Genomic DNA, 19,082 nt, shown 5'->3' with positions numbered 1-19,082 from the left:
ACAGTCTGCCATCCTTCTTGATCTCAGACTAATGTCTGAATCACATTAAATTGTTCAGGTAAGCTTTTTCCTATGTCATTTGTCTGTGTAATGGTTTGGCTGTTCTGCTTTTAACCACACCACAGAGCCAGGGTTAACTGGGGCCAATGCAGAACAAATAGATTTATAGGGGATCATAGTCTCACATTTACTTTAAGTCTGTGACCCAGTTAATGCTTTATCCTTGGCAGTAAACATCCAAAAACAGCTATTTGGAAAGATTAAGTTGTCTTCAGGTAGTTTTGAAACCCAGGCGTTTAGCTTTAATGTGTCACCAATCAATCACAGCTGTCTAAATAGACATTTCCTACCACCTTCCGCCGCGTGGTGGCAATAGCGTACAGAGCACTTGTCCTGGCATTGTTTGGCTCGGGTTGTGCGCACTGCTATGGTCTATGTGATGGTCAATTCAAATAAAAACTGCCATAAGGACACAATGGCACAATAGAGGTCGTTTTTTTAAATCAAGAAACCCTTTTTAACCTCTGTAGGAAGGTGGACTGAGTCGATTTACACTTTTAAACAGCACCCACACCTGGGAGCTATAGTGCAGCCTTCTGCTGGTCACTAATGAAGTGCCTTGCTAAAGGACAGCTTCAATGGGAAGGTATTTAGAGAAGAAATACACACATAGCTGATCTTTGCTATTTTACACTTCAAATGTCAGTTTGAGCAAAAGCTGTCATCTAGACACATCACATGAACTTACAGACTGTGTGTAGCTACCATCTCGTTTTATATTCCTTATTTTTATTTCACTAATCTCCCTGTGATACATTAAGTGGTTATTCGGAGCAGTAAGAAGATGATGTCAATATTCCGTCTCGCACACTTGACAGCCGAGCAAATTCAATTGGACTGACTCCGCCTTGCTCATGCGGGACTTGTCCACAGGCTTCTCATACTACCGCGTGCCTGTCTCCATGCCTGGTGCTCTCTGGCGGAGTGAGCTCTCTCCACAATCCACCAGTCACTCACCCTCATCACCAGTAAGCACTCTGACGCACAGGACCAGCAGCAGCAGCGGCAGCGGCAGCAGCCAGGACTCTTCTCGGGAGCGTGTGGCCACCAAGCAACATGTCCCCAGCGTGGAGAAGGGGAAGGCGCACCGGTGGCTCGACGGTGGCGCCGCGGACCATGGTTACAGCTCGACGGACTGGACAGGTCGGACAGGTGTGGGTCTCCTGTTGGATTCTGCTGTCGGCGACTTGTATGCTCAGCGCTCGGGCTCAAGGTAAGATGCACAACTCAGATTTTTTTCTGTCCACCTAATGTTGTTGCTGGAGGCGACCAGAGAAGCGCACAAGAAAGTATGTGGTAAAGCTGTATAGTGGCAAATAGGTTAGGCAAAAATATTAAGGCGACTCTTGACATGCTTTTACAGATGTGGTCCAAACTTAGACCAGTTAAAGCACAATGCCTGACAAACACTAAATGAGATTAAATAAGTAAATTGTTCAATTCATTTCCTTCAACAACAACGTGTAGAAACTGTCGGTTTCGCCTCCACCACATATTCCCCATTGTAACTACAAGGCCACTTGCATGCTCCAAAAGCTCAAGGAGCACAACCAACATCTGCAAAACTGTGCACTAATATTTAGAAGCAAATGTTGGTTGGTTTAAATGAGTCTATATGATTTGTCATTGTGAGCAATTTAAAATGCATCAGTCACCTGATAATCATTATGATACAGTATATTGCTCTAAAATGCTCTCTTTAAATCTTCTAGATATACTATTTTCATAACGTTTAAAAAAAGCTCCTGTGTAATATGTAAAAAAAAAAGTGGCCAGTGGCCCTGGATGAGGAAACTCAAAACAAATAGTTTCACTGTTTGTAGCCCTTCCTGCCTATATGCCACCTTAATAGCAGAGGCAGTCATTAACTTTCATTAACCAGCATGAATATGACTATGGAACGATGAAGCATAGCCATTATTTGAAGGTTGTGTTACATTTGCCTAATGTCCATTTTTGCACTCAAGTAATGGAGCAAAATGGATATATCACAACATGTAGGGTTCATTCACATCCAGCACATTCAGAAATATGTGGATAAAGGTGTGAACATGATCTACACTAATCATACAATTACTGTGTAATTGGTATGACTCCTCACTTGCCATCTGTCAGTGGATGACATGTGCTTCTTGACCAGTGAGAAGGTAATACGATATACACTAGATGGTAGATTGAGAGAAAAAGCCAGCAAGAGCAAATCTTTCCTGCCTCCATATTTCAGAATTGGAAAAGCATAACTGCCAGTTGTCAGAAACTGAACTGAAGGTAAGTTGATTAAGGACAAAGTATATTGTGTGGGCTTACTGAGCTATCAATTTTATCAGCAGTCTTGATGTATATTCACATGGCATTCACATTCTACTTCAGATTCCAACCACAGGGTCATGGTTTTTATTACAGAGGGTCATGTAGAACCACAAAAGAAAGATGCATGTTTGACATACAAATCTACAAATCCTTGAGACATTTACTTCAATAAGTCCCAAAGGACGGGGACAAGTCTTGTATTGGAAGTTGACTCATATGAGAAGTGGCTTCTCTATGCACTCCCCATCCTATAATCACAATGCTCAGTGCACCAAAGTGCTAAAAGCAGCATAATCCCTTTGCTTGTTTGTCTTTGAACAGGTTGCATTGCTCTAAAGTGCTCCCAACCTTATCTGAAAAGAGTCTCAGGCGTCTCTTATTATGCAGGGCACAGTTCCTTTAGCTGTTATTACCACCCTTTTCTCGAGCTAACATGCGTGGAGTCTGTGAGGATCTGTTGAATGCTTCAAAGCTACTTCACAGGGTTTTACCTTTCCTCCCCAAACAGACCTCTTTCTCATCTTGCAGTTGGTATTCAGGCCCCTTGAATGTTTCCGGCTGTGCATTAGCATTGGTGAGAGATTCACTCCTCTGTCTGCCTGCTCTTTCAATTGCGAAGAACCTCCTCTATAGCGCACAATCCCTGCTTTAGGTCCTTTAGTGAAGACGCAGTTGTAGTCTTTACAGGGGGTCCTCTCACAAGCCAGATGTTTTGTTCTTCTGAAGTAGGAAGCCAATATCATCCTCATGGGGCATCCGTGTTTGCAAATGACATAAAGTTAGAGATGCTGTAGTCATTCCCTGAGGATGTCATAAATTAGGTGACATACAGGCACACAAGGTCCCCGGGGAACCGGAGGTGGCATGTACTTGTTTTTCAACAGGTTCCTACTGAGACTCCTGCTGTGTTTAATACTACTGGCTGCTCCAGTGCACAAGAGGATACCTGATAGAGTCCACAAGGGAACCTTTCTCTGCCGCAGGCTGCTCTCAGCATGCCATTTTTAGACTTATTTAGACTCCCTCATCGAAATAGCAAGTAAATAGATGTGAGGTTTTGTCTTTCTTCGCCTCTTAGTGGTCTCTGTATCTTCTCACCCCTCCTCAAAGACTATTGCAGAAATCTACCCGTGTGTCTTGTGAGTGACTGTGTTTCTATGCGCATCTTGTTGTGTGTGTGTGTGTGTGTGTGTCTGTGTGTGTGTCTGTGTGTGTGTTTTTTTTGTGTGTGTGTGTGTGTGTGTGTGTGTGTGTGTGTGTGTGTGTGTGTGCGCTTGATGACGCTTATTGTATGTTCCTGTCTATTGAGCTTTAATCTAGCAACATGGACATTCTGCCAACCAGCAGCTGCTATAATTTTCTGGACGTACGTTATTATGCAGCTTGACAGCTGTCAGGCATTTTCAAATCTTTAAATCTTATGATAATCCACCATGCTTACAAAAAAGCATTTGTTTAAAACACTCTGAATCCTTGTGTGATTAAAACTCCCTGCTCTAATGCGGGCACCAGATCATAATTCATCTACAGTACATCAGTGACACACCAATACACACCCGCACGCAAACACATCTACTGAAAGATAGAAAAATCAATGTGTACAAGATTACACAATCCCATCAAGAGAAATATAAGACAGTTTTAATAGAATCAAAGGCATCTCTTAGTTCCAACAAAGACTGATGACAAACCAGATCATCTCCGCCCACACGTAGAACACTCCATCACAAATAATAGAAAGCTTAATCTGTTTTGCATGTAGCTCCACAAAAGTAGACCTACATACTCACATTGATGCCACATTGGCCTCAAGCATCTGATTTTAGACATGATAACAAATCCTGAGCCATATGTGATGAAATCATGTCCGTTTTTATTTTATTTACAAAAATGTTGTGTATGCTAGAAATAGGACAGACGCCTATTTTTCATACGACACGCAAGTGTGTTGGAAGCATTTCCAGGCAAAATAGAATACGAAAAGTTTATGTCATTAGTACACAAATACATTTAATAAATGACATTTTCATGTTTGAAAGTATCTAGGTTTTGACATAAATGCAGATATAAATGTAATTAAAGAAAAAAATAATAATAAATAATTATCGATTTTCAAATATTGCACCTGTCAATACAGAACGAAATATTCTGTAGCCTATTTTGGCTATTCGGCTCAGCGTCTTCAAGGGACACGCCCCCAGCGTCTCAGAGCAGAGAATACTGCTTATTTTTCCTCAATTTTGAAACCTACTTTTATGTACTGCCATTTTTGTAATCATTCAAATTTGGTGGGGTGGTTAATAACACATTTTCCTATGGTTTGACAGAATTCAAACACATTTATTTTTGCTTTACCAGGACATTAAAGCACTTTGATCACAAGTCCCATATGGTGCACATAACTTCTCAGCCACCGTACCATAATTACACGCAGTGCATATTTATGACATATGTATCTACCCTGTTTGGTGAAATGTAGTTAATTAAACATGTTCACTTCTCCAGAGAGCTAAAAGATGTCTGCTGAAATTTGGACTAAATGCTTGTTTTCTTCGCAACATGGCTCATGCTCAGAAAGACCAGCTAGTGGCTTGCACAGCCTCAGGTGAAACGTGGTGGCAGCCTGGTTTCCAATTCAGGCTCCTTGTGTGTCTTCAGCGCCTGCCTCCCATGTCTGGCTGGTTGGCTGCTTTTTCTCTGGCTGCCAAATGCAGTCTACACATGTTTATTCATGTTGCCACAGGATGCTTTATTCACCATCACCGTTCAGATGGAACATTTCACAGCTGAATTAGAAAAAACAAAAAAAAATCTGTGCTCACTGGCAGAAACTATTGAAAATAATGAAATAATAAATAATGAAAACGCCTGATACCTTTTTTTTTAAATAGCAACGCTAATATTTCAGAAAAGAAAGAAAAGTGCCTCGAACCTGTGTAAGGGTGACAAATGATTACAATCTGCTTTATTGTTGAAGAACAATCGGTCTGCTGTCCTGTCATTGTTTTTTAGCTTAAGGAGGCCTTTAATTGGCTCAGTCGAGCAGCAAAACTGTGTTTATAGTTCATAATGGAAATGTAATCAAATTAACTTTTACCGCAGGGTTTTGGCATTCACCCCTTGCCCAGTAATTGCCATTTGCCCGAAGGGCTATGGTAATGACTATTTGCATAGAGCAAAGAGTCCTATCTCCCACCATGAGTCTGTCATGCTGCCATATTAGAGGAGCTGGCTGAAATGATTACTTACTATGCAGGAGTTTAGTTTTGCTGTGCTAGGGTTAAGTACTTATCACTATGATATGACTTTGTGTTGAGAATTATATTGGCTAAAGAAGGCCCACAGCAACTACATGTTTTTTTATGATAGGCTGGAGAATTCAAGGTATGATGCAACCTGTGGGGTAAGACAAGATCCTAACCCACACAAATATGTTATGCAGACTGATTTTCTTTACCCACAGAAAGCCTTTCTTTGTCCTATTGGGTGAAAAATACAGATAAGGAAAGGTATAGGCTTCTCAAATTAGATTTTCCAATACTAGCAGCATTGACTGAGGAGGCAAGTCCTTCTTTTGGGGCCACTTTTAATCATAGCTGAGAGTGGTTTTGTTTCCATGTCTCCTTGTTTACTGATGAGGCTAAGGGGAGAAGCGCTGCAGGGGGAAGAGACATATTCTTCACATATTAATTCTCCTGGTTAAAAGTCTAATCAATCTGACACAGGACCAGGAGGCACCTCAACTATCTAACAAAAAGAAATGTCTCAGAACAGGCCCTGAGCTGGGGCAGAAATGAAAAGGAAATGCCCTTGGATAGGGTGAGGATTCAAAGTGGCACTATTAGTTTAATTTATCTAATATAATTATGTCATATTATATTATATATATTTTGGTAAATTTCTGTTGTGCATGCTGCTTAATCAAAGCATCATTCTAAGGAGCGATTTGAAAAGCACTCAAAATGGTGTCATTACTTTCATCCAGGAAAAAGAGGGATTGTGCTAAGGCAGTTTTCTTGGACCATACATCTGTCTCGAAGCCCCCAAGCTGTTCCATGTAAACATTTAAACAACACAAAAGGCAACTCAAGGAACACTGTGGTGAGAAACAATGCCTTTTTACAGCATAATGTGCACACTGAATCTCTGCTCTCATTCGGCTTGCCCCTCCTGGGGACTGGTGAGTGTGTTCTTGTGTTGTGAATAAAATGGCAAAAGAGGCAAAGAGATAGAGAAATGGTGGGGGTGTGGGTTCCATGTTTTGTCTCCCTCTCCTAGTAAAAACAACTGTTGGTGCCAATCCATTTTTCTTTGTACTGTACATTCACATGAATTAATTCACATCTTGACATTCGGCTCCATTCTTCTGCTGACCTCAAATTAAGCCAGTCACAGCAATTGGTTGGATGCAATTGGATGTTACCTAACCACCAGCAGCAAGTTTTCCCACAGGAAGTGATGACATGGATAAACACACCAATGTTGCTGTTTCACCTAATAAGAAACATGTAAAAGGAAATATAAGCGAGTCTGATTAACAAGCCCCACGACATATGGAACTGGATAATATCGGAAGAGAATATTTCATTTTTGCTTCTAGTTCTTCTTCACTGCCTGCTTGTTTGACTATCAAAGTTGCATCTTCCTTACCTTGCACGGCAGCTGGATTCTCATGATATCACAAGATCACGCAAATGGCTACGCGAAAGACAGATGGTTCATCTAATCATGTGCCAGGTATTTTTTAAAGTCCCTGCCCTTTTTCAAACGATGGCTTCTCATTTGGTTCTGTGTAACAAACCATCTAGTACGTTAGGTTAGCATCTTCCAGCTGATACTGCCAACTTTAACTTTGCTGTTTGAAGAGAGCATTTTTTGTTGATGTGCCATGTCCCATGCATGGAGGTGGGGTCAGGGGTCAGTAGGTTGGGCATGGGTGAGCGGATAAACTATTTCAGTTCATGGTATACTTCCTATCCACGGGCAGGGTCACGTCTAGAAAGAAGAATCGTCCATGCTCTCCATCTGCAGGGCTGAGTTTGCTGCTCCGGCTGTGCTTGGCAGTAGGCCTACCAGTCCCACTAGGGGCTCTGGCGAAATAACTCAAGCTGCATCTCAATGCCGTGTGCTCAGTATTGATTAGGACCAGAGCTGACTCTCACTCCCCATTGTCCTGTTCTTGGCCACATGGGATTCCATATCATGTTTGATATCACTTTTGTTCCCCAACACCTGGTTTCTTCCTCACAGTGCTCCACCTTTACTGTAAACAAATGGCTTGCAACACACATACCAGGCAATATCAGTGTGGATGTTAAAGCGCGGAACATGCAAAGTCATCAAGTGTGATAAATCTTAAGAAATTCCAACCGACAATCTCATCCAGCAGTGCTTTTGTGTTTGCTGATAAGGAATTCTCGTCTGGTATACATTGCATAGAGTATAGCTGGATGTCAGTGTAGTATGGCAACCTCATTCCGTTACAGTTACAATTTAAATAGTTGGTATTTAGAATACTGTTACATTGTTGAAATCAATGGATTACATGACAATACTTCTCTGTTTCACAAGTTTATTCACTCTCTAAATAAATTAAGGCAACTCCATTCATTTCCCAGAAGCCCCAATATGAAAACGAAAAAATGAGCTATTTGCGTGATCAGTCACAATGGAGTCGGAACCGGCACAACAGAGCCAGGGCAGGAATGTGTTTCTATCTTGGAAAATCAAACAGCATTTCACATTAATGAAAGAACAGGGAGAACGAAATATAACTGTGCAGTGCAACCTCTACTTGTCAGCAACCAACCTCCTTTCAGCGTCCAAATTACTCCACCTCCAACCTGAAGAAGCATCTTAAAGTAAGTTTTTTTTTTTTATTAGCCAGGGGTAGTAGTCTGCTGTAGTTTTACTGGTCACCTTGCTATTTTATAGTTGTATCAGGTAGCTACCTGTTTAGTTGACGTGCGACTTTACATTCTCCTATGTGCTGATTTACTAGCCCCAGAGCCATTGAAAGACTGACTAGCCCCGTTTGACATGCTAGCTAACGTTAGCTAAAATTAGCTCGTGGTAGCTTAGACTGCGGTTAGATTTTTGTAGTATGCAGTTTTGTAGAGACTACAAATACAACAATCTATCTGCTTGTTTAGGTGCACATTCAGCCAGTTGGAACAGAAGAACACAACAGAATAGGCCTGTTTAGTAAGCATGATTTGATGGCCGCATTCCTACACTTATAAAATTCAATTCAATGTGGAAGTAATCCAAGTATTCAGAATACGTTACTCAGATTGAGTAATGTAACGGAATACGTTACAAATTACATTTTTGGCCATGTATTCTGTATTCTGTAACGGAATACATTTTGAAAGTATCCTTCCCAACACTGGGTGCTGATCACTGGAAATACACTTGAAAGTAGGAAAAAGGGTTGCACACTCTGGCTCCATACGCATTTCTCTTTTATTTAGATGGTGTTTCGGCCCTCAGTCCTTCTTCAAGAGCAACAATCATGAAGCGCTTTTATGTAGGGTTGCACCGATCCGACTTTTTCAGTCCCGATACCGATGCCAGGGCTTTATGTATCTGTCGATACCCGATACCGATCCGATACCGTTGTTGAATTAATAATAAACTGTATACCTTTTCCACCTTATACCTTCCTTCACCATGTGGAAGAGACTAAAGGCACCAGACTTCCCTAACTAAACATTACTTTCCTAACTAAGACAAAATAACATAGATGTAATGTATTGGATTCTTATTTATTTGTTATTTAAAAAAAACAATTGTGCATTCAAATCGAAAATATAATGTAATCAAACTTCTTAAAATAAATTTAAATAAATAACAATAAAGAGCCTTTATATAGGTTTATAATGGCTTATTCTACTGTCAGGAGTACATAGAATATCACAAAAACATTTTAATGTCATCATGTTTACTAAAAGCTTTGATTACTAAAGGGTTTGCTTGGCTCATCAACATACAATAACGTTATATGAAGGAGAATCCATCAAACAGTTACAGAATCTAAAGTATTTTTTTTTTCTGCAAACTGCAAAGTAGTAAAATAAACTCAAATCGAATGAATACACATACAAACAACTTTCCCTTTCAAAACAAAATAGTTGTAAGCTAGTTGTATAAACACGACCTTGGCCACAGGTAAGTTAGGTTGTAGTGGGCGACTGAACGTAGCTCCGCTGTCAGCCTCCTTCGCTGTTTGAATAATGTTAGTAGGTTGGCGGACGTATTTCAGCGAGGCAAGGCATCTTAAATCCAGTGTTTTAATCATTGTTCTGAAACCGTCTTTCTCAACGGTCTGTAGCGGGACCGTAGCTGGATTGCGTTCATAATGTTGCTCCACTGCATGCTTGAAGTGACAAGTCTTTCACGTTAGCACTGTAACGCAGTGGCTAAATTATTTCAGATGTTTTAGAAACAAAAAACCTTGCAACAACAGATGGCTCCTCTCTTGAGCATAATTTGTTCTGGTGTATCTCCGGTCTTTCTTCATCCTCTAGCTTTCTTCTCTGTTCTTGAATGTGCAGTAGTGACCGGAGCCTCTCCCAGCTTAACAGACATGACATAACAGTTATGCTACCTGGCTAGCTAGCAGCTATAATGTTACCCAACATGCTGTTCGGCGGTGTAGCTACATTTGTAAATGTAAAATTATTAGTGTTAGAAACTGTTTAAGTCACAAATTGTTATGTGCTATGGTGTTTTATCCTTTTAAAGAAAGTTAGTTGTGGGTTATTAATTGTTGTGTTATAAAGTTACTACCATGAGTGAGAAGGGTACACAGTTAACCGGGGTCCCAGTGCTGCGATGGAGGGAAAAAAAAAACAAAACTGGATCGGCCCGTGGATCTGTTAATTTTTCCGATCCCCAATCCAGCTGTTTTGTCAATATCGGGGCCGATATCCGATCTTAATATCGGATCGGTGCACCCCTACTTTTATGTACACATATCTTTGATCACTGTCCTTGCCTCTAACATCAGCAGAGTGTCAGTTCAGAAGTGTGATGGTGATGGGAGCTGACAGCGGCTCATGTCACATCTGGATTCCCTTTCCTTGGCCTCTCAGCACAAGCCATGAAAGTGCTTCAGGTGCGAGACTTAAACCATATGGTGGGATTCAACCATGTGTCAAAGCCCAGACAAAGCCTTTGTTCAACACTGTATGGAGGCCTGCTTTCTTCTCCTAAGGTACATTGCATGTAGATAGATATTTACAGACCTAAAAAACATCAACCTGATGATTTCTGTGGTAAATCTTTTTTTTTTAACCTAGTCACAGGTATGAGGGCATTATTACAACTACATTATCTGAGAGTCAATGATGGATGACATATTTGACTACAATCTTCTCTACCGATAATGATCATTACATATTATTTCATGTACTAAAGAAAGAATTGACTGGTGAGATTTAAAGTACTTAATCAGAAGATAGAAAATGAACAAAGGTTCCAGAAACATAGGGATGATCTGAGAGCTTGACTGCTTGACCGATACAAATTATGTAGGTGTGCAGTACATACGGAAATCAATACAGCGCAGCAGCTCCTATTTAAATCAGCAAATTGAGAAACTTGTTGTGTTCACTCTTCCTCTACATGGTTACAGGATTAATTGATGCAAGGCCACAGAGAGCCAGTGTTTGACAATGGAGCATGATTATGCCAATACGCAAATCGAGTCCATCGTGTGTTTCTGCCTGAAATGATTTAGGGTCATTTTGGGAGAGCTCCTCAGATCAAAAATCAAGGATGAAAGAAATCATGTGCAGATACAGATACGTATTTCAATTTCAAAGGCAGCTTGGAAGAGGAATCCAATAAAAGTGCCTTTGTTGCTTAAATGCATGTTAGCAGATGCACAAACACACAGCAAAAGAGTGCATGTACACTAATAAGCAAACACATTTACCTACTCTGACACATGCACCTGCAAACACATGCGTGAATTGTTTCATTATCGCTAAATGGAGCTTTCTCAAAAGACCAAAACAGTGTGTGAATGCTGTTTTCAGCTAGACTAATGAAAGTGGGGCACAGCCATGGTGTCTCTCGTGTGAATAGACAAAATCAGAATCAGCTTCTTCAGTGTGAAACGTCATGCTCTTATTTATTTAATTTAATTTAATTTATACTGTTTATTGATCCCCAGTAGGAAAATTACAATGGTCCTCTGTGCAAAATACTTTCCAATTTAACTTGTCCCCATGCCATGTTGCAGTCGCTGCCAACTGCAGTGAGGTGATGGAGAAACGGTAACAGAAAGAAATGAATATTGCTATGGACATTGTGAGGAGGCAATAGGTGGGGGAGAGGGTAGGGTGGGGGCTGGGGCGGTATTGATGGAGGAAAGAAAGGATAGCGCTGCATCAGTGGGGTAGAGATTGCTGTGGTATACAGTAGCACAAATCCTAAATTCTGTGCAGATCCGACGGTAGCTAGGAAACAGCTGACAGTAAAATGGGGGGATCAAAGGGATTAGTGTGCCCAGTTTGAGCCCAAACAGTAACCCTTCCACTTTTCCCTCTGCCAGCCTTTTTATACATTCACCCCTGCATTTCAGTGGTGTGCTCGGCCCGTTAGACACAACCCATTTCTGGTTATCCTACCCTGAGTCTAATTGTTTAATTTGGAATGAGTCTTTTTACACACTCTTTAGCTCTTTACATACTCTTACAGAAAAGGCAATGTGTAGAAAAAGGTCACTGTTTCAATTTTAGAAGAGAAGTAGGCTGAGTGGCAAAAAACGTCCCCGCTCTAACACACACACACACACACACACACACACACACACACACACACACACACACACAGTACAGAAAACATACAAATGCCTACACACAAGTAATCCAGACAAAACAAAGACATTGTATCTGAGGGAAGAGGATGCACATGTCAGACGCAATCAGTGCTGCCTTTTGTGATCTGAGTAAGATTTCCTGTCACTTGGGCTTGAGACGCAGCCTGCTTAATTCTGCAGGGGATTGCCATGTCCCAAATGCTTCGGTCACTGTCTCCTCTTGTCTCAGAGCCAGAGAGACGTACCTAAACAAACGAGCCTGAGCGTCCCCTGTTGGGGACATGTACTGTACCGAACCAGGAAGACTTCTGACAATGTTGGCTCCCTGTCTCCACACTGGAGATGCAGCGGACATGTGAACACACCCAAGAGAGTAAAGCCAAATCAGATCTACATCATATGTGACATACATATGATGGCTCAAAACTGGTTTGTGATGCCTGACTTAAGCAAGAGCATTACGGCAGCAACAAAGGGAGGGTTTCCTCATGTTTGTGAGCAGATTCTACATGTGGACATATGATGGCTGCAGATGCTCAGACTTGTGTTGCTGTTGCAGAGGCCTCAAAGCTTTCAAATTGCTGGTCAAGCTATTTTCATTTACAAGTAGGGGGCTTTAAAGGGGTAATTTCCTTGTTCTGTGAAAGGAAATGTTTGAGCACATATCTTATTGTAACAATGCTGGACATGTTCTCTGCCTGTGGGGACAGCAGAAATGGTAGAGTCAGTGAGATTATATCAGTTTAATGAAGTTGCTCTGGCCGATGTTTAATTTCATGAAATTCAATTAAAAAGCTTTATTTCCACTTCTGTGATCACTCAAGGGGTCGCCTACATTAGATTATAGAGAAGGAATGGTGAGAGGAATTTACCATTAACAAATGTGTTCTTTGAGTGCATGTTATGCTGATCCACTAGTGACTTTCAAGTGCTTTACAGTGAGTATTGTGACTGTGTAAGAAGAGAAAAGCTGCAACAGAAAATGTAATTGTCGGGGAAGGAACAGAGTGGAATAAGTGGGCTGACTGGGTTTGTATGGTATGCAAAGATAGGAAGAAGTACAGCTGTTAGAACTGGACAATAGATGCAATCACTGTAGCATAGCAGCTACCCTTCCACTTTTATCTTCCTCTGCCGACCCCATTCTGATTTTATTGTTGAAACTCCTGTTGTTGCTATATATGTTAAAGTGGGCCCAGCACTTTTCTTGCCTCCACTGCGTTAGTGAGGAGTAGTGAAGAAGAGAAAAAGTGACCAGGTAAACGATAGAGACAACATGTAACCCACCAGTTATGACAAACACAGACTGCAGAGCTGACATATGCAAACTCAAAGGGTGGTGGTGTTTAAAAGCTTTAATCACACCACTGCTCGGAGCCCATTGTGGCGTTGCACTCTGCATCATTGAAAGCTTGTTTTATTAATGTTGTCCAGAGTGAAGTACGGTGGGGTAGTGGGGCTTGGGAGGGATGCATTGTGCTCTTGATTTAAAGTGGGGTGGAGCAGAAACAATGGCCATGAAAAAAACATGGCAAGGCTGTGAGAAGCAGCCCACTTCCATTACTTTAGAAGGCATAGTGCCCAACATGGTGCATAAGCAAGTAGATGTACAATATAGAGAGAAACAGTCACACATTATGATTCTATAAAAACTATATTCATACGTCAAAATGTGTCATGTCTTACTACGTAGAAGAGTATTTTTCCCCCCCAGATATCAGTCATAGAGAAAGTCTTGGTTCTTGCGCTCTGGTTGACTGTTTGAAATTAGTTCATCATGTGCCTTATGTGACACACACAAGCCAATCAAGGCAAAGTGTGCTGTCCTTGAGTGAGAGGGTGAAGTGAAATCTTGTGCGAGTCTGATGCCTAATTGCTCTCATTAGCAGCTGAAGTTCACACCAGTTATTCTGCACAATTAACCGGCTGCCACCAATATGTTATGAGGCAGAATGTTGCAGTGGGTCAATGAAAAAAAGGGGTTGTAATTAATTCTCACTTAAATTAATGATTTCATATTTCAAAGGCTGGTACAATGACATTTTTTGTTGTTGTTGAAATTCCCCAAGGGGAGACCACTGATGAGTGTTTTTGTGCGTCATGTGGAAATGAGGTGTGCGCAAATGATGGAAATCAGGAGCCATTGTTGTTTGACAGTAGGCACCTTTGCAGTGATTGCCTGTGTTATTAATTTGTGGGATGAGAAGACGCAGGCTCCTCCAGCCTCTGATGGTTACGTGCCACATTAAAGAACTGCTGCTATGAATGACACTCAGGACTAATGAATATGAATACATTTATAAAAATAGACACGGGCTCCCCTCTCTGTGCAGATTGGGAGTGACAGTCACATTGGCTGGGTGATGAGAGAGGCAACCGCTGCCCCTGGAGATTGAGGGATCAGACAAACAACCCGCACACGCACACACAATCACACACACACAAACATGATGACATTCCAAAAGGACCCCATGCATTTAAGAATGACAATCTTGTCATCTCATGATACCATTCACTCACTGGACACAAACAATCTGATCTATCAAAGCCTGTACCTACTTCACTGTTATGTCCCTGAAATAATAAATACAGCCGTATCCATCATAACTAATTGCTCCATTTGCGTATGATGAACAGTGAATAGATAATTTGTTATTATGTGTGAAATATCAAGCAGGTGGGTGACTTGAAAGCGGATTTCTCTTACTTTTGAAAATCCACAGGTGTCATATTGTTTGCTGGTGATTTATGCCGCACAGAAAACACATTTACATTGCCTGTCAACCAATTTATAGACTGTTTCCTGTGGAAACAAAGTGCAGTAATTTATTGTCATTAACACACAATTCATTACTTTCAGACTTACTTTGGGGAAATGACGATATGTCAATTCATCTCTCTTGTGTTTGCAGTTTGGCATTTAAACACTGTCATTACATTACATTGCTATTAATTACGAACCAATCTTAACTGAAAGGCTTTTACTCATATTGTTTCCAATATACAACAAGGGACGCTTTCAGTTTTACAGTTGCTGTTTGCAATCAGTAGCAGACCTATGCAATAGGAAACTTTTCTCCTTCATGACTAGAAAAAAAGATCAGTGAGTAATCTATCACATGAAGTCCATCGCACACAGTCTTGTTTCTCTAAAGATGTATTTCATTTTCCTATTTATCAACATCAAACCTAAAAAAAAAACACAGTCATCCCACCCAACGGCCATCAGAGAAATTTAGTATCACTGAGTTCTTTCTTTAACACAGATGATAGTTATGGCAAATATGAATATGCAAATGTCTTTATCTGTTTCCCTTGGTAGGTGGCAATTTTAATTGATTAATTGAGAATGTTTATTTGATTGGTTGCGGCTTAATAATGCAAGATGTTATTTGTCAAGCTGTTCACTTTAGGTTCAACAGTGTGACTGTTTGCCTTCCATTTCCCCCCCGAAAGTTAATATCCTTATCTTTCCTGAGTTAGAAGCACAGGCAGGACCAATCCCTCAAAGATTTGTGAAGGACTTTGATTGAGATAAGTGGGATTCTCATTGGCTCTGACAGACGTAACCTTGGTGAATGTTCTCTGGCAGCCACTTGAGGAAGATGGCAGACTGTGAGTGTCGGACATTGGGCATGACTGACACCATGGTGCTAACCTTGAGCCAGGTTCCTGTAGAGAAGCGGCTCGGTATTTAAGGCCCAGAGAAAACTCAGTGAGCATCTGACTTAAGTGGGTTAGACTGCACCCATGGATGCAAGCCATCAAACTGAACTAATTATCAGCTGAAACAACCTTGAAAGCTGCAGACAGTGTGTTAGCAGCATTTTGCCCCCCACCACTCTCATTCCCCCACTATTCTGGTGTCTGTGCTATGTGCTATGCTACTCAATTCATTTATTCTGCACCTCAACAACTGTTAGTTTATAATCGTTTCTCTCCAGCAGAAATTAAGTTAGAAGTACCTACCCATCAAACCGTTCTGTTGAAAATTGGAGAGGCATAAAAGACAGATAAAAGCACTACATGTTGCCCCTGAAAAAACATGTCGGTTTGTGGGGTTAGAGACAGAGAAAGGGAGAGAGCAGATGCAAGAGCAAGCTCAGAAAAATGCTCACCACTTTCTAGGATGCTCATAAAGATTCTGCTTAATGGGATGACTCATTTATTTACTTGTTATTTCTATGTCGGCATGTCTGTTCATGGTGTTGCGCTAGAAAGTGAATGTCTGTGCTTTCGACTTATGTTCACATGAATCAAAAACAGTAAAAAAGATTTTCTAAAAGGGGAGACTCATCACATTCTGTCAGATTTGAACTCTCATACCACTGAGCCCCAGGGATTCTGTTTGATTTCTTCCTGATTCAGCAAGGCTGCCATTTTCTTCTGAGGGTAGTTTGGCTTGAGTTGCTGCAGGGGGTCAGGGGCCAATTCAAGATTATTGAATAATAAATAAATAGAAATGTATTCTGACTGTAGCTGATCCCTGTTGTTTCTATTCCTCTCACTTCACTGGGCAGACAGACAGCAGCTGGGGCCTTGTATTCGCTGTAATGGCCTGTATATATGCAGGGTTTCATATTTCAATCACCACCACGGCAGCAGAAATTGGTGGTTTAAGATGAAGTTGAAATTGGAAAGTGGCTATCGTGTCTGCATGAGGAAACACATTTGAATCCCAGTGGAGAAGGTGCTTGGCAGCTGCATCTGGAACGCAGACTGACAAGTCCTTAGGAGTGGAGTTAAAGTTAGAGCCACAAGTGCTCCAGCGCCTTTCAAGCCTTAGCCAAATGATTTTCCAGCGGAGTTCGCATCAGGGACATGAGATTTGAGGAAGTATTTCATAATAGCCCTATAATCAATGATTCATTACTGGAAATAGTAATGAGCCATAAATGATGTATTGGACTCTGATGAGGTAGATCTACACTCACATCGTTAAATGTCACAGAGCTGCTTATTCATGTTAATAAGGTATTTGTGATAATTAATGTTTTGTGTTATTTGGCTATGAAGTATATGTAAAATGATATGCCAGTATACGTACATTTGCTTTTTGTTGTGCTGTAAGGCCATTGAAAAGCAGTTTCTACTTTGATTTATTGCTGTCACTTATTTCTGTTCCTCACACAGTCTTTTCTCTCTGCTACATTAACTGAATATTCATTATGTGGCTAATAGTGGTGCCTTTGAAGAGGAATGATCATATTTAATTTTCTTGCCTGAGAAGGAACAAGTCAGTGAAGAGAGTGTGGAGGAGAGGAGTGTATGGGAAAGATAAAGGGGAGGGAGTGAGAGAATTAGATCTAGCGATGAATGGAGCGACAGAGGGGCATGGAGTTTATGGACCGGCAGGGCTGGGAGGGTGGAGGGAGGGAGGGGGTGAGTGTCCAGATTACAATATGATTATATCAGTCTATCTGCCTGATAGCATTGATTAACCTGCACCTGTGTCTCCCCAACTCCTCCATCTCTCAATGCCAGTACAGTGTATGATGATTTGTTGTGCCTCTCCTGCTTGGAAGAAGAGAGTCATTCTTTTTACTTTTTTCCGCTTTACTCTTGGCGAGAGAGGGGAGGGGATCAAATTATGAGAAGAAAAAAAAACCTCAACCAGTGGCCACAGTGGCATTTTTTCGCTCCAGCAGCTGCAGTCCCTGGCTGCGTTTATCGCTTTATCGATTACCATCACAAGGCAGTAATTTGCCGGGACTTGCAGGGACATGATTAAAGATTCGCAAGCATTGCATGGTGGCTCAAGTTGGTGCCAGGGTGTCATGTTGATGAACACACGCTGACACACACACACACACCCACACACACACACACACACATGCGTGCGTACACACAGAAACGAACACTCTGGAAAGCAAGAAGTGCTCAAGGGAGGGGGGCAAGGGGTGCATTCCTGTCATAGACATCAATGGCTTTAAATCTTCTGAGCTAACCTTTTAATGCTCTCAGTTCCTTATGGCTGGCTGGATAATTGATTGTGTTTGGTCTAATGGGATTAAGAGGCAGTAGTGGCTTTGGGCTGGACACAGTGGCGGTGATGGCAGCAGTGGTAGTGGACTGGAAGCAGAGATGGCAAAAGTACTCACTTCCCGTACTCGAGTAGAAGTACAGATACTTGTGTTAAAAAATACTGTGGTAAAAGTAGAAGTACTGGTTTAACTTTTTTACTCAAGTAAAAGTAACAAAGTACAGGCTTGGAAATTTAAGTATAGTAAAAGTATAAAAGTAAAAGTACCCTCGCATTCTTGATGCCTACTATCTCAAACATCTCTTTCAGATAAGGCCAAGGATGATTGGGAATGTCTTGCTGCTTGTCTGCTGAATCTCTGGGATCTCCGTTTTCTTCATTTTCAATCATGTCACCGTCCATACTACTATGTGCTAACGTTACCGCCATCAAGCCACAATGATTTGCCGCGAATGAATGCCGCGAATGAATGCCGTATATTCCCATCCAATTAAATTGTATTCGGTATTGATGATGCAAAAAATAATAATGGTAACTCCACTGAAATTATTTGAAACTAAAGTAACGAGCCAATTCTGTAAAATATAAGGAGTAGAAAGTACCGATAGTCGTGTTAAAAATGTAAGGAGTAAAAGTAAAAAGTCGTCACAAAAATAAATAGTAAAGTAAAAATATCTGAAAAATCTACTTGAGTACAGTAACGAAGTATATGTACTTCGTTACTTCCCATCTCTGATTGGAAGATGGAGAGCTAGGTAGAAGCATAAAGTGAATGGAGTGTGGATTGAATCGAGACATAGGTGTGTGTCTGAGTGTGTGTTAGAGTGTAAGAAAGAGTGAGAGAGAATGACTGAGAGTGACAGAGACAGAGAAAATCAGCAGATTTAAAGAGTGAGATGA

The 19,082-nt window shown here is 41.1% G+C and overlaps 1 protein-coding gene across 2 annotated transcripts in view; it reads left to right on the top strand.

The window, feature by feature from the left end:
- The first annotated feature begins 862 nt into the window (after positions 1 to 862).
- LOC116059615 (protein sidekick-2-like) overlaps positions 863 to 19,082 on the top strand; it is an 88,591-nt gene continuing 70,371 nt past the window's right edge. For both annotated transcript variants that reach the window (XM_035996892.1, XM_035996891.1), the window contains exon 1: positions 863 to 1,273. In XM_035996892.1, the coding sequence (XP_035852785.1) occupies positions 1,117 to 1,273 (157 nt within the window). In that variant the 5' untranslated portion in view covers positions 863 to 1,116. The remainder of the gene's footprint in view (positions 1,274 to 19,082) is intronic.

Source organism: Sander lucioperca, chromosome 21 (genome assembly GCF_008315115.2).
Source record: "Sander lucioperca isolate FBNREF2018 chromosome 21, SLUC_FBN_1.2, whole genome shotgun sequence".
Classification (NCBI taxonomy): domain Eukaryota; kingdom Metazoa; phylum Chordata; class Actinopteri; order Perciformes; family Percidae; genus Sander; species Sander lucioperca.
This window is presented reverse-complemented; position numbering and strand designations above follow the sequence as displayed.